This window comes from Oreochromis niloticus, linkage group LG13 (assembly GCF_001858045.2).
Source record: "Oreochromis niloticus isolate F11D_XX linkage group LG13, O_niloticus_UMD_NMBU, whole genome shotgun sequence".
NCBI lineage: Eukaryota > Metazoa > Chordata > Actinopteri > Cichliformes > Cichlidae > Oreochromis > Oreochromis niloticus.
Window position 1 is genome coordinate 1,141,667 of NC_031978.2, and position 16,990 is coordinate 1,158,656.

General features: G+C 44.7%; 1 protein-coding gene and 1 long non-coding RNA gene across 2 annotated transcripts; both read right to left on the minus strand.

Annotated features, from left to right (window-relative positions):
• Positions 1-143: 143 nt before the first annotated feature.
• slc22a15 (solute carrier family 22 member 15) lies at positions 144-16,965 on the minus strand. Its single transcript, XM_019366660.2, is given in 14 exon segments — positions 144-1,581; positions 1,739-1,897; positions 5,137-5,209; positions 5,623-5,731; positions 6,456-6,541; positions 7,406-7,508; positions 7,511-7,545; positions 11,477-11,643; positions 12,294-12,354; positions 13,142-13,271; positions 13,371-13,535; positions 15,297-15,429; positions 15,519-15,662; positions 16,805-16,965. Coding segments are annotated over 14 exon segments (1,494 nt in total). The 5' UTR covers positions 16,889-16,965; the 3' UTR covers positions 144-1,536.
• Positions 8,882-11,469, minus strand: LOC112841918 (uncharacterized). Its single transcript, XR_003213393.1, has 2 exons — positions 11,381-11,469; positions 8,882-10,156 (listed from the first exon to the last, which is right to left on the minus strand). It is a non-coding gene; the product is annotated as an uncharacterized LOC112841918 (long non-coding RNA).
• Positions 16,966-16,990: the final 25 nt, after the last annotated feature.

The window sequence follows — 16,990 nt, forward strand, 5'->3', positions numbered from 1 at the left end:
CATCTAAGAGAGAAGTTTTCTCCAACTCTCCCGGACGCTTTAAAAGCAAAAAATGAATCAGCAGATAAATTACTAAGTAAATGAAAACAGGGAAAACTTCTGTCCACTAATGTGAAAAACAGCTGGTGACTTTTCCCAGATCAACACCTGAAAACACTCTAAGCCCACAGGCGATCACATGATCACCATCAGCTGCTGTTTGGGAACAATGAATAACGTCTGGGTCGTTCCCGTGTACCAAGCCGACATCCTGGCACAGACTTCCTGCTCCATCCACTCTCCATTTTTATTAATGAATCTATAAATGTAAATTTTCTGTCCCCACACAGATATGTATGGATGCAGTCGAACACTCAAACACGATTGGTCCAGGACCAAACATCTTCCCCTGGCCTGTTCTACATATTCCACAGCTCTGCAGTTCTAATGGCTTAATAATAAAAACTATAATGATTACTGTGAATTAAAGTGATGGGAATATAATCCATTCATAGAAAACTGAGCTGCCTGAAGATCGTCCACCATCAAACCCACAACCAAACAAACCAAAACCAGTGAAAACATGTTGAAAGCTGCCGTTTTAGGATCGGGGGGTTAAAGCCTGTGTTTATGAGGGGCAGCCAATAGGAAAGATGTGAGCTTTAGTTTGGTTTCTGCTCATCACATGTCTGGAAATATGCGAGGTGATCCAACAAGGTTTCTCATGAGCTGCTGACTCCAGGAGTTTAAACTTTCTACTTTAACCTTTGAAAGCGAAGTCGCTGCTCGGCTGAGTCGTGGTAGAAAAACAGAAAGCTGAGCTTCAGCTGCTCAGTTCATATATTTACACTTAGTTCTTTTTCATTATTTAATCCATTAAAATTTTTCTGTAAAACTTTAAATAAAAGTGAGTTTGATTATTTAATTAAATTAAACCAGCCTGGTTTTTATTTGTGTGCAGAGTTTAAATAAATCCAGGTAAGAAAAGCTGATGGATCGTCTGAGCCTGAAACATTTGGACGTTTCTGACCACAGAGAAACTTTTCACGGCTTTCTTAGTGTTTTCTTTTAGACCTTCTTCCTGACGTTAAGTCAGAGTAAAATAATAATAATAGTTCCTGTCTGGAAGAAAATTGCAGCCGTCTGAGTGAAACGACATAAATAATCTAATTATGTGTAAACTGTAGTGACTGTAAGCTGGTGTCCTCTGGTGCGGTGGGTCTTTAACACATTTCCTCCTGAGAAGCAGCAGAAGTCTAAAAATGTCCCTGGAAGAAATGCTGTCGGGCTTCAGGAGCTGTCAAAGGTTTTTGGTCGCTCTTGTTAAATTGTCAGGATCTGGAATGTAAAGCGGATCATGACTCTCAGCCCTCGGTCTCTAAATTCGCCGCCGCAGCGTTCAGGAAGTGAAACGAAGGCGGACAATCGACCGTGATGCTGCGTCTCCATACGAGGTCAGCTGAGAGCATCTTCGCTTCCCGAGGTGAACGATGGCTCAGAAACCGTTAATTAACGGGACAGTTTGCGGTTCTGAGCGATGAAGACGAGGCCGCGGCTTCATTTGTGAGTCGATGCGCAGCTTTCATCTTCATACAACAGAGGCTGCAGACAGAGAGGAAAAGAGGACATGAGCGATAAAACAAAACCTGTCAGACTGAACCGTCTGGTTTTATGTTTAAGTTGGTCCGCTGTGGCTGTAGAAACAGAAACGTTCCACAAACACTTGAACGTCTCACGCCGTCACCCAGCGGTGCCTCACCTTGCTCTCCAGCACTCGGCCGAGCCCCGGGCTGCCCAGCTCCTCCAGCGTCTCTGCTGCTGGTCTGTTCAGGGTCTCCGGCAGCAGGAGGCCCAAACAGCCCGCCGACAGGCCGCTCAGACAGAACACGGTGAAGGGCATGGAGGTATGGAGGGCCCGCTGCGACACACAGAGACACATAACCGGGACTTTTTACTGTCTGAATGCTTCAACATGTGTGTTTACACAGTGTGTCTGAATTATTTACACACACTGATCAGAAGGTCGGTCCAAAAGTGAGACTAAAACATAAATGAAGAGCAAATTGTTTGAAGAGACCCTTAAAAAATCTAAATACTCTCTGATGCGTTATTATTTCCTCCTGGGGGATAAAATAAAATAAAGTGTGTTTTTTTTTTTTTAAATAAAAAGGTTGAAAAAGAAGCAAAGCAGCAACAGAGCTAAAAGAGGAGGACTGGTTAAACAGATGTGGCACACCGCCTCGACCTGTGGAGAGATTCCTGCAGGAAAAACACTCCTAAAATAAAACTGGGACATAATGTTGGATGTGCCAGCACAGAGAAAGTCTGTACTCAGACTCATTTGGAGTTTTGTGATGTTTATTGGGGACAAAGTACAAGTGCAAGTAAGAAAGCAATAACTAAGATGTGATTCAATAATAGGTCTCCAGTTCCTACAAAAACACTCCAAGGAATCAGACCTCCTACAAGATTACTGGGAAAATGGAAATCATATCCAACTGTGAAACTAAATATTTGTTTTTACTTTGTTGAGCCATCTTCAGCAAATCTCTGGATAAGACTGAGTGACACAGACCTCTACTTTCTGCAGAAATCTCCCCACAGGTGCGACTCGTGAGCACAAAAAACGATGGGAGATTTTAAAAAACATGCCGGCCTTTTACACAACAATGAGAGTCACTTGTTTTTCCCCTCGTGCCTTTAATTCATGTCTCAGCAGTGCAAAGACATGGAAAAATAGGCTCCAATCAGCCAATCAACATATATGATACAGACACCCTGCCCGTCCAATCAATCTCCAGTTCTCCATCAGACTGTGGAGAACTGTCTCCCTGAGCCTGGTTCTGCCGGAGGTTTCTTCCTGTTAAAAGGGAGTTTTTCCTTCCCACTGTCGCCAAAGTGCTTGCTCATAGGGGGTCATATGATTGTTGGCTTTTTCTCTGTATGTATTATTGTAGGGTCTACCTTACAATATAAAGCACCTGAGGTCAGTTTTTCCTGCGTCTGTGAGTGTTGCCTTCACGCTCTGTAAAACACTGTTAACTACTGAGAATTGCTGAGGATTGTGGGTAAAAAGCCGACCTTCATCAGTTCAGATAAACTCCACAGCCTGGGTGTGCTGTTTGATTAAAGCCTCACTTTATAAGGTCCTGCGCTCAGGCTGCAAATATCTAATGCCACGAGGACGCGATCAACACCCAGTTTTATCATTCATGCGTTTATGGAAAGAAAGGCTCTTCAAAAGACATGATCGACTTTGCTTTCACAGCTTCGGTATTTTGTTTTGAAATTGTTTTGAAATGCAAATAATAACATGAAAATAATGTAAAACATCTGCTACAGCAACAGGAAACTGCAGCTATGATAGAAAGAAAGAATAAGATTCAGAGCTTTTTAGCTGAGATTTCTGTAAACACGTGTTTGTTGAGCTTTCCTGTATCACCACTAGAGGTCACTGTTTATTTAGGTTTGGAGTACACGGTAAAACGAGGTCAAAGGTTAGTGTGACATTAAAAGAAGAAACCGAAACTCATGACCGTCTTTTTCTACTTTCATGTGTCACATGTGACTGTTTAACAGGATTTTCTTTCCCTGTGAAACTAATATTTACACACTTTGATCTGTTAGAAATTTAACTCGTGTGAAAGTGAAACGCAGCAGGTACAAAATACACAAAGCACAGCGTGTATTTATAAATCAGACCTGTGGTTAAATAAGACAGCAGGACGGTGCACGAGGGGGGACAAATCACTACAGATAAACTTCAGGCAGGCCGAGGGGCAGCTTCACATGGGCAGGAAAACCTGCAACACATTAATCAGGAATGTGTGAATCGGTGAGGTCATTAATAAAACTGCATCAGTCAGTGAATGCAAATGGATTTCCTGGAATTAGGTCGTGTGACCTCATCACTCAGACGAGCTGCATGAACTCCATTTCCTTATAACTGTGCAGAAACATTAGCCTAACACAGATCAATACAGGACAATATTCTGTTTTCCAGCATTTTTGGCCTCTGACGTCTCGCACCCAGCAGGGTGTAGTCAGGGCGATACTTCAGCGGTCAGTGAGTCATTAAAAACCCCACCAAACAGATTTTCCCCTCAGCGTCTCGCTGGTTTCACTTTGGAAATACTTCACTTATTGTCACGTAACAGCCAGCACAGGCCCATGAACACTGAATGCCTCTGCGGCGCTGCGCACACTCCTTCAGAAGTTTAAGTAAAAACACTGTTTCCTTCCTATTAACAAAAACGAGCTGCATCCACAGAGACGACAGAGCTGGTGGGAAGCAGATGTTGGCACACTTGAGGTTTCACCGACTATCACTTTTTAAAATTCCCCCACTTTGTTTCAGAGTACAGAAAGCATGAATGTTTGACCACAGGCTACAATCGGAGGAACTCATCTCTCAGGCTGACATCACACTAACACTTACAGACTAACAGTAACCGTCCTCCCAGCTCACCACGCCCTCCAGTATAAATAACTCAAGACTTTAGCAAGAAGCCGATGAGCTGTCAAATGCAAAGATTCACACTTTAAGAAACCTGAGCCGGAAACCCCCACAGGCCTCACTCTTACTTTTATTATCTATGAGGCATAAATGCAACCGCACGAAGCAAACAGGACACGGCGACTGCAGAACCCAAACTCAACCATCCCTCCAAAGCTCAACGCCTCGTCCTTTCGTCCCTGCACACACCAGCTAAAATATTTATACCAAGATGCACAAAATACATTTCAAAATAAAATCTCTTAAAAGAATAACATTTAAAAACTACCAGACCTCCTTCTTCATCATCACTTTTCCTCCTTTTTTATTATTAAACCATGTTTTTAATGGTCTGATCTCCATGCCAACAACAGCTCCAAACAGGAAATGCTGAAAGAGGAAGTGATACTGTTACCACTGCAAACGGGGAGCTGGTTGCTGCCTTTTCAGGCTCACAGCTTCATGTGAAAACACCAGCCTCCCACAGTCACAGGTCACGCTCACATATTTCACTGTTTTGCATTTTAAACTCACATTTAAACGTCTGCTGGTTCATGAGAGCTGCTGAGTGGCTCTGAAGATCAGATCGAGTGCTTCCTGTTGCTGGCTCAGGCTTTTTCCAGAGCATTTACTCCTAACCTCTCTCACACTCACAGCCTTACCATGGAAGGAACGAACGGTGCCAGGATTCCTCCAACTCTGCAGGACATGGAACAAACTCCCAGCCCGGCGTTCCTGAAACACAAACATCCGTGCATGTTAAAATCAGTCCGAGCGCAGAGCTTTAGGACACGCTGACTTTGAAAGCACAGGAATTATCAGTTAATTAAAGGTCCCGTCTGTGCCAGTGTGACGCTTTTATTCTGGCTTCAATCAAAATGAGACATTTACAAACTCTGGAGGCATCTTAGCAGCTTTAATCCCGTCGGTTTCAGATTAAAAGAGAAGACATTTCCTCAAAGTTTCTGACTTTGTGTTGATGCTACAGTTAGCTTTGACCCAACATATAAAAAAGGAGACGATGCAGAAAACGCTCGATATTTTGTTCCTGGACGCCGCCTGAACGCCCATCCAGGTCTCATTAACAACGTTTTTATGAATGTGACCAACAGAAACTACGTAAATATGCAGACGTGCACGTGGCTCACCTGATGACGGTGGGGTAGAGCTCGGAGGTGTAGACGTAGGCGATGTTGAACGCTGCGCTGACCATCAGTTTTCCCACAAGTGCCAAAGACGTCACACTCAGCAAAGCTCCTGCCAACACAAACTCAAACTGAGAGTTTGTTCTGATATTCACCTCACAGCAGCCATAAAAACTCATCACATTCCCTCCCCGAGGTGTTTAATGATGTCACAAACCTGCAGCTCTGAACCCTCAAACTGACGGCTACAAATCTGCAGCACCAAAAACATTTTCATGCAACCTGTGGTTTATTATTTACACAAGACAATTTTTAAATATTACAATAAAATCTGCTTCATGTTTAAGAATGCAAGCAGCTTATTATCTGATGAAATGTCCACCAATTCGCCCGCTATTCCAAACACAGCATGTGTAACAGGCAGCAGAAAGGTGCAAAGATGTGCTGGTGTAACCTGTTTCATGTCACACACTATGTGAGGCATAACTATCATTCTGTTCTGCTTACACAATAATCACACACTGTGAAATTTCTATCCATGCATATGGAAATCAGTATTTTATGCCAAGTGTTTAACACCTAAACAAGCCTTTTGCAGTTTTTTTTTCCACTGGACTGAAATATGTTACAGACGCAGGTTTCACATCCACTTCCTTTTTACTTCAGAGTGAAGTCACTGACTTGTCAGGCTGACAAATGCTCTTTCATACATGCACGGGCAGAGCTGCACCTTGGTAGGTGTTACCCAACGTGAGCAGTGCAAACGTGTCTGAAGACGACTACTTCCTGCAGCTGCACATATTCCTCTGCAGTGCCGTCGAGTATCAGAGCCTCACCTGCATTTTCAGGAATGAAGGTGGTGCAGAGGCAGGCGGAGCCAGCCAGACACAGGAAGCTTGCCATGCTTTTCCTCCTCCCAGCCCTGCAGGACGAGACAGACATTCATGCAGGAGTTAGTGAGCAAGCAGCAGGAAGACCAACAGAAAACAGGAAGCAAAGTGAGGTTTTTCACACAGCTTCACAAAGTTTGACTAACAAGTTCAAATCCAAGCAGGCTGTTTTTGGACGAGTTGCTCAGAGTTCATCCCTGTATTGTTGTGGCTGAGTCAGACACCCTGTGGAGGAAGCTCATTTAATGCTTGCATCCTCAGTCTTATTCTGTCGGTCACTACCCACAGCCACGGCTGAGGGCAGGATCGTAGATCAGCCAGTAAGTCCACAGCTCCACCTTCACTCTCTGACTAGGCACGCTGGTGTATGAACCCTAGAGAGCTGTGAGGGGTTTGGCAACCTGACTGACCCCAGACCTGTGTCATTGGAAGCTCCTAAAGTCTCCTAAGCCAAACTGGTCGTTGTGAAAGGCCAGGCTGAACATGATCTAAAAGACCTCTATGAACCAAGGACCCATGCTACCACACAAGACCAGCAGCCTGGAGGACGAGCCATCACCCACCTCCAGGAGGGGCTGCAAGGAGGAGGGTCGGGCAGAGGCACCGGTGCTTCCCTTGGTTAAATAAATAAAATCAATGAACCCTGTTTGATGTAACATCTATTTTAAATTATTTTCTTCTGTCTACATCCATCAAGTAAAAGCAGCAGCTCACATTACAGCTGAGTGAGGACGCCGGCTCACAGCTACAGTTACACCGAAGGTAGGAGTGTGGTGGGAAACGTCCTCTTCACTCACTTCAGAGGTCACAGTTAAAATCACACAGTAAGTGTCATCTGTGTGTGTGTGTGTGTGTGTGTGTGTGTGTGTGTGTGTGTGTGTGTGTGTGTGTCTCACCAGTGTTTGTTGATGAAGTATATGCAGAGTGGGTAGGCTGGCAGCTCCACGAGGCCGTACATCGCCACATTAACGTACCGGCTACCAGACGTTTCGCCTGCCCCAGAGTCAGCCCATAGTACACCAGACTGCAGGCGTACCTGACACACACACACACACACACACACACACACACACACACACACACACACACACACACACACAGAAATAAAATGTTTGTTGATAATATTTTAAAAAGTTAAAAACGAGTTCATGAACCTGAAATTGTTCAAACTGCAGAAGACGACTCGTTAACAGCAAAGAAACACGAACACGCAGCATCAGTTCTGCTGACTGTGCAGCATACGCCCATTTTTTTGGAGGATTTCTTTATTTAGCTACTTCTGCTTGTTACTTCTCTTTAAATCTCTTTTTCTGTGATGCGTTTTTTATTTTGGGAAATACTGGAAAACTCCCAGTATAAGATCTTCAGATCATATTTGTTTCATTACATGTGGTTGTTTAAGTGTATTAGAAGAAAAAACAGATTATTGCTGTTAATGCTTCTCAAAACATGATCATTGGTGTTGATTTCAATGGTGCCCTCCTGCATCATTTCTAGTTAATTTATGGTTAAATTCAGATTTTGCTTGTTTTTATTAAAGGGTTATTTTGTCTTTTTATTCCTTATAATCCTTCAGAAATGTTTTCACATCACTGGGATCTTCTGGAGAACGTCAGCAGGTCGACTGCATGTGATTCATTAAAAGATGTGTTCACAGGACGAGCAGAGCAAACGTGTTTAAATCCTGTTTGTTGTGCTAACTCTGTACGTTCAGCAGCTTCGACCTTTTGCTGTTTGCTATAAACACGTCAGAAGTCTGAAGTGTGAGAACATCAGTCAGCCCGAGCTGCTCCACTTCCCTAAGAGAATGAATCAGCTGGTGAGGTTAGAGGCCTGCAGCACTGCAGCTGTAATTCAAACTGAGCACAAAAGCAAAAGAGATGAAGTCTGTGAGCAATACAGAAAGTGTAAAAGCTGATCAAAGATCACCGTCAGAGCCTTTTCTCAGGGACGAAGGCAGCAGGTGTGACGCACGGATCCAAACATGGCAACAAACCCCAAACTGCAGCAGCTCAGTTATGAACGTGTTTATTTAAAGGTTACGCCGAGCAGCAGCTGAGACAACAGGTTCAACTGTTACTGCAGAGAAAAGAGGAAATGCAGGGACTGCAGAGACTGACACATGAGAGCACAACAACACGGCTCAGCTTCCATCATGAAGCGTTACCTGCACCGCCCGACCGACTCTGTGTGCATCAATAAGTCAAAGGAGATGAACCGAAGAGAAGTGAGGAAGAGGAGCAAACCTCAAAGCAAAAGAGGAGCGAGCTGGATGTTTGGAGGTGTGGACTACATGACCTACATGCCTCTGCTTCCATGAGATAACATATGATGGTATGACTGAGCTCTTTGTGTTTTGGCCTTGCAGACGTGCTCCTATCAAAGCGCTCACACTCTGTGGTATGTGCAGAAGTGCCGGGAAAACACAGACTTCCTGTTCCTGTTGTTTTCCACAGTGACACAGCCAACGTGTGGATGCTTATTCAACCCACTAATTTTCTCTCTGCCTCCGACACAAGCAGCTGCTTCTTCTTCTTCTTCTTCTTCTTCGTGCTCTTTATTCCTTCACAAGAGGTGAAAGCAGCCCGACAGCTGGGAATCTACCACAGAGACGTTTTCTCTAAAGATGAGCTAAAACAAAAACTCCACCAATCGATGATTTAGATGGTATCTAAAGTAGACTTCAAGTCCGTTGAAGTGAAGAAAAAAAACAAAACCCAAACCCACCCTGGACCCCAATTCCCTGACTGCCAGAAAGTAAAATTTTCCCAAGATATACAACATTTCTCCCGCTTCTTTCTGACGTGCATTTAAAATGACACATCAGAGAATAATCCTAAAAACAGACTGAGCTGCACCTCAGGGGACAATTTCATCAAATCTGACCAAATGTTTCAATAACCCTGCTACTGTCAGTGTAATAAAACATGTGCTGATCAGCTGATCCTTAGGTCGGTGACCTGTAAACGGGGTCTGTACCAGCTTTAATGCCCTGACATCTGAGTTCATCTCTAAAGCAGAGGGAATAACGAATCTCTGAATGGATTACACAGGCTGACGATGAAGCTTCTGCAAACTAAGGGTGAACATGACACGAGGAAGAAAACCTCCTAAACTTGGACAAAAGATCACAAATGAACATTGTCCTTTGTGGAGCAACAGATTATCCAGGAGAAAGCACTCTGGGTTTGAATGACATAAACAAAGATCAACCCAATCACATCAGCTCCTCGGGAGATAACAGTTAGGAGGACTTCCAGGCCTGTGCTGACAGCAGAGAGCACGAGAGAAGAAGTCGTGTATTTAAAACAGAATATTCAGTCACTGCAGTGGAAACAGAAGCACTTTCAGTATCAGCAGCATGATGATGATAGAAGTGATAAAAATATGAGCATCAGTCACAGCGACACTGACGTTACTGAACCTGAAATACAGACCGACACCAGAGCTCACACACAAACTAAAAGAATAAAAAAAACGCCTGTGCAGGAAACATTTACTCAACTTATCAACTATCACCCAAACACTCACTGTATTTGTTCATAGTAGCAGGATTTAAACCAGCAACCCTGTGCTCATGAGTCATAACCTCTGACACCTGCAGGATGTCATCAAGCAGCGACTTCCAGGAAACGCTGAGTGTGACCCTGAGATGAGGACGAGGTCAGATGTATTTATAGAGCAACAATAAAACAACAAGAAGTAAATCAGGATTAAAGAAAACGGGACAAAAAATGTTTAAAAGTCAAAGCAGAGAATAAACGATGTCACGCCGGAGCCAAACGCCAAGGAGAGGAAATGTTTTAATAAGGAGGCACCGTCACAGCTGTGTGGGTGTGGACATTATTCCACAGATGTACGAGCACCCGGCAGACTCGTTATTATAAACCGGTCACTGATCAATAATTTGTTGCTAATCAGTCACACTGATGGAAAAATGAGGCACTGTTGGATCTTTCATGGGAACATTTGAGTGAAAATGAGGCTGAAATGACTTTAAATAGATTTAGTTCTTTATTAAAATGTATCCTGCAGATGGTCTGATTGTAATCTGATTACATTTCAGTAATTAAATCATGTCAAACATTTAAAAGCTACAGTCTGAGTCTGAAAATGACCTGAATCCTCCTCAGAGGCTCCACCCAGAACCAGATCCACCCCAAAGTGTCACAGCCTCCATGACGGGTCAGTAAACACTTGTTATTAATCTCTGTCTCTCTTCCACAGCATGTCTTTATCCTGTCTTCCTTCTCTCACCCCAACCAATCACAGCAGATGGCCCCGCCCCTCCCTGAGCCTGGTTCTGCCGGAGGTTTCTTCCTGTTAAAAGGGAGTTTTTCCTTCCCACTGTCACCAAAGTGCTTGCTCATAGGGGGTCATATGATTGTTGGGTTTTTCTCTGTATTATTGTAGGGTCTACCTTACAATATAAAGCACCTTTAGGCGACTGTTGTTGTGATTTGGTGCTGCATAAATAACCTGAATTGAATTAAACCATGTCCGGGTCAGATCCCAGGGTGGTGCTTAACTCGGGGGAATAAACTGAGTTAATTGAACTAACTCTGATCAGCTGATGTGGAGCAGCAACAGTTTCTGAGAGTTTACTTTTAAACTCAGTCCTGCAACGTTAAAATGACCAAATTTACAGCCGAACTACAAAACTTCTTTTCAGGACGGCCGTCACAAACGCTCGTACACAGTCGCAGCGCCGGTTTAGAAAACAGGAAGTGCAGGGTTTAAATCCCAGAAGTTACATAGAAACAAAAGAGCCAACATGTGTGCTTCCCTCCTGACACCCAACTTATAAAAACACATCTAAACTCTAAAATTAATTATAGTTAGTAATTAAATAGAAAGCAGGAGAAACCTACGCGGTATTAAAAGTGCTCCGAGCTGCAGTTCCTCTAAAGTCAGTCGAGTGTTAAACCCTCCAACATCTCTCCTTCCTCTTCTCTCCTTATACTCACCACACATACATGAGCACCATCGTGCGCAGGCGGAGCACCGGGTGGATGATCAGCTGCAGGATGCCGGCGCCTCGGCTTTTGTGGTTACCGGCTTTAGAGACGCCGACGCGCTGCAGCATCAGGTGCTTCACGGCGTTGCCGTTCCTGCTCGCCATAAAACGCAGGACCTACAAACCAGAACACAGGATGAGCCACGTGATGCTCAGTGTTCCTGAGAGCAAAGGAAACGGGACACGCAGACCCAACGAGTCGATAAATCTGACTTTACTTTAGCTCACGCTTCTCTCCAGTCTTTAGAGGGAAAGTGTCAGGAATCGAACCGTGGAGTCTGCAGTTCTGTCAAATGCAGCTTTGCAGGTTTTTCTGCATTAAATGCATTCATACTTAAAGTTAACTTTTGTCCCTCGACAGAACAGCGCTCCTCTGTTTGCTGTTTCTAACACTGTGCAGGCCTTTGTCAAAGCCCTCATTCTCACTCCTTTTGCTTCCTGCTGGTTTTCCCCACTGAGGTCAGACGAGATCAGCGTCCTCGCCCAAACCTCCTCTGAGTGTAGGAGGAGAAAACATCTGATCACGAGCGCTTCAGACTCCAACCTTTGGAGACCTCACTGAGGCTAAAGCCATAATCTGAAGCTGGTTTCTCGGCTCACTGAAACATTTAAAAGCACCTGATGAACAGAGTAAAGGAGGGTCTGTTCACACTTTTCCAGCTTCTCAGTTTTAAATATCAGTGATTCACACAAACATGCAGAGGTGCATTTTTCTAATTCCCGGGAGATTCTCACAGAGCGGCTCAGGAATGCTTCATCGTGTTTACCTCCTCAGCTCGCTCCGCCCGGCCCTGGGAGTACAGCCAACGAGGAGACTCTGGAAGAGAGCTGCAACCACAGAGGAAGACAGGAAGACATCACAGGGTGTGTTTGGTTCATTTTACAGAGTGACTCAGCAAGTGCACACAGAAACATTTGAATGTCACAATCATAACACAGAAACAGCCACAGCATTTATTTCACACAGATTCATTAACCAAATGTAAACACATTTACATTTCCATGGTGACGAGGAAAAAAAGACTGAAAGGGCAAAAACATCTGATTCTGATCAAAAACTCAAGATCCACACTTTGTGCATGATTCCCAGTGTATCTTATAACACGGAGCCTCCCTCCCTCCTCTGTATGAAACCAGCTTCTTTAAGCCTTTAGATCCACATTCATCCTAAATCACACTTCCAGCTCCTGCAGGAGGGTCCGGAGCTCATCTCAGGTCAAACAAGATCCATGTAATCTCTCCCAGGCTAACCCAGGGTCTCCTCCCATTGGCTGCAGCTGGAAAACCTCCAAAGGGAGGCGCCCTGACAGTGTGCCTGAACCCGTTTGGACCGTCAGTCTCCACGATCAGAGCTGTAGCAGGAAGGTTCACAGCCTTTCTGTGCAGAGCCTGGATGTCTGTTCTCTCTGTGGTGATTACAGATTAACACTATAAAGCTGAGCGTGTCATTAAACTGTTAACCTTCCTGGTTTAAATCCCAGGAGAACACGAGCTCTGTGTGTTTAGGAAGTCGCCCTGATGGGAAATGCTTCCAAACATCCAACAGTTTAACTTTATTGGTTTTGGTTTTTCGTGGCTGCGTGGGGCGACTCGTCTCTCTGGTGTGTGTACTCACACAGACAGCAGGAAGAAGAGCACGCCGGACGAGTTGGCCGCCGTCGCCAAGCTCCTCCACGGCTGGATTAAGTAGCCCACAGCGCCGAACAAGGCGATGCCGACGGCGAACGTCATGCTGGTCAGTGTCCCTGAAGGAAGGAAGACGAGGGATCGGGATTATTAATCTTTAACACCTAGAATTAAAGCCCTGCCAAGTAAATAGTGTGACCAGGCTGGTGGTTTCCTACCCGTCATGGCCCAGTAGGACTTGCCCACGTACTCCTGCGTGAGGACGAAGCAAACGAGTCCGATGCCGCCGTTCATCAGCCCCACCAGGAAACGAGAGGCAGCAAAGACCTCATAGCTGGACGCAAAGGCGGTCACATAGCCGAAGACGACCTCAAAGAACAGGCCTGTGGAGGAGGAGAGGGACAACATTTAGTCAGGGAGAAGGAGAAACACACGAGAGATGAGGATGAGGAGGAATTTAAAGGATTTTAATATTTGATCATGTCCAACAAGCCTCCGAAGAAACAGAAGAACTCGTTTGACTCGAGGCAGCAGAGCCTCTGGCAAACATTCAGATTTAACGCTTCTATATCTTATTTTTAAAAACAGAACCGTATGAACAGCAGCACTGACACAATCAGACTGAGACAGATACACAATGAGCAGTAGACCACAGTAGTTTAATGAAGGATTTCTGGCCTGTTGTGGCACCGAGGACTGAGTCTGCAGCCAAATTCATGCAGATAAAGATCCAAGACTAATGATCTCATGATTTTCAGATGAAACTGTGGTCGATTAGTTGTTAATGGTAAATGGCCTGTATTTGTATAGCGCTTTACTTAGTCCCTAAGGACCCCAAAGCGCTTTAGACTACATTCAGTCATCCACCCATTCACACACTGGTGATGTAAGCTACATTGTAGCCACAGCCACCCTGGGGCGCACTGACAGAGGCGAGGCTGCCGGACACTGGCGCCACCGGGCCCTCTGACCACCACCAGAAGGCAACGGGTGAAGTGTCTTGCCCAAGGACACAACGACCGAGACTGTCCGAGCCGGGGCTCGAACCGGCAACCTTCTGATTACAAGGCGAACTCCCAACTCTTGAGCCACGATCGCCCCTCAGATGTTAACAGATGTGCAATCAAAGATTACATTTAAATTTCTGACAGATTTCTGGAGAATCACTGGAAAAAAAACAAACAAACAAGAAAATAACTCAAACTCTCTTCAAATTGTGCCAGTTTATAACACAACTGACTTTAACTTCCTGTTCCTTCCTTTACCTCAGCCGTGCTCAGTAACATGTGAGCTCGTTCAAAACATTTTTGTGTCCAGGTCCAGTTCAGGGACTCTTAGCCATGGTGAAGCCGAGCACACAGCTAGCAGCTACAGCCACCTGTCAGTCAAAGAGGCCACGCCCCCTAATGATGCAAACTTAAAGACTCAATACATTTGAAACAAATTAGTTACATAAACTTCTGGCAGCTGCAGCTCTCTCTTTTTTCCGATTCAATGTAATTTACAAAGCAACACAACAACAGCTGGCTCAAAGTGCTTTAAGGTGAAAACAGAGAAATCCAACAAACCGTCTCTCACACTGTAGCCACTAACAACACAACACAGCTGAAAAAAACTGCTACTGTAAACTGGAGCTGTATAAATAAAGTTTAACGTCCTGTGAGCTGCCTGTTGGTTTACAGCCATGTGAGAAAAGAAGCATGCCCCATGCAAACTGATAACCTTCTCTTTTACTACATAATTATTTATCTTTGAAGTGCGTCTGAAGATCTCCAACATCTTCAAGCAGATGCTTCAGAGTCTGGCAGGCGATTAAAGAAACCCTCAGAAGTCTATAAGTGGTGCAGGGCCCGGCCTCCAACAGGAAGCTGACTGAAGGAAAAACTAAAATCCAAGAAATCCAAAAATTAATCGCAGGGTCTGCGAGCAGTTTACGCAGCCATGCTCACTGAATGTTGTCATTTTATCATCAGTCATAAAACTGTGGCCAGCCTGGCTACGAGAGGAAAAACAAGAGCGACAAACAAAGAGTTTCAAGCTTTAGAGACAAATACAGCAAACCTATAAACAGCAAAACATTAACACTCATTAACATCACAGACTTATTAATGAAAAATGCAAACTGTCATCAGCCTCAACCTCACCTGTCAGGTAAACGGGTCTTCGGCCAATCTTATCCGAGAGAGGCCCAAAGACGACGTTCCCGATTAGAAGCCCGGCGAAGAAGAGCGACCCGGCGAGGCTGACCTTGTAGGCCTGCTGCTTGATGAGGAACCACTGAGGAAACACAGAGACAGGAGGCAGGTTTCACCTGTGGACTCTCAGGTTAGCTGGATGAGCATCCTGCAAGAGTCGGCCGCTCTCACCTCAGTCACGATGGAGTCGACGTTCTCTGTAAAGGTGACATGCTGGCTTACAGGGACGCCGTCCTGCTGCTGATGCTGCTCAATGCGGTACTCCGGTGTAAATCCAACCAGGACGATGAGCATGGACTGACAGGCCATGTACACCTGAAACAGGGCACAAAGAGACACACAGTCTGGGGTCATCGCATGCAGACTTTTCATAAAAATTACAGGCTGTGATAATGTGGGGTTAAAACTGTTTACACATACAAGGACTGAAACCTGACTGCATTCATCTTAGACACCTGAGTCACACCTGAGTAATGTCCCTGCTTATACAGGTGAAAATAACGGGACCTCCCAGTTGTAACACACACTTATGAACACAGGGATGGCTTTTAAAAGGAATATGATTTTATGGCTAACTGAAAAATCTGTAAAGCAGAATAAACAAACTATCAACGTAAAAAATACATGTATATATATCCTATACAAGCATCATACCAGGTATGTCAGCTTAATCAGTAGAAATCATTAACAGCGTCGGTCTTCAAATAAATCCTGTCAAAATAATGGAAACTGTGTTTTTCTTCGAGCCTGAGTGAGACTGAACTACATCTACCTAGCTAGCTAGCTAGATGGAGGGTTAGCTTAACCCTTAAACCAAACTCCACTTTGAAAAAATCAAATCCGTCGTCAAATGAGTTTTACGTAACTCAATATAAAAGTGTGGAGATATTTTTTACTACACTGGGATATCTGGGGTGCTAAGAAAATTATCGGCTTTTGTTTGAGGTGTGTCTGCGCTATTTTGGTTGAATAATCGTATAAAACAAATAACAGGTGCCCGTTAGCGTAGCCGAATCACAGCGGGCATAAAAAGGCTAGCTACGGTTAATACAAGTTTTGGCAGAATTAAAGGGTGGCTGGGAATAGATATCTAAAACATACCACAATATGAGTGGGGGTAAAGCGCAACTTGACATGAGACAAGAAAAAACTATTTTTGAAGTTTCTTGCAGGCAATCTGGAGAGAAGTTCACTGACTGGAAAAGCAGACCTTCTGCACTCGTACATGGCTAAAATGTGAGCTTGTAGTTACAGCTCAGATGTTGCAGTGCTATAGTAATGAAACCGTAATAAGAAATGTGTTAAATTAAGTCATAAATGTGCCGTTTTGTTGAGGGTCCACAGTTAAATCCCTGAAAGCCACGTATGCGCTACTCAAGCTAACTGCTACTACGTTACTGCGCGCACACTTGTCGCCATTTCCCGCGAACTAAACGCTAATTTTCACATCTGCTCACCTGAGTCAGGACGAGGACAGCCACCGCTCGTTTCTGGTAGGGCCCAAACTCTCCGACGAGCTTCAAAGCTTCATCTAAATCCATCACAGGTGAGACAGGCAGGCAGCTGTGCGCGTTCCCGAGAGGAAGGATCTGCGCAAGCTAATAATCCCCCGCGCACTTCCGGCTTCGCTTGAGCCCGGCGTC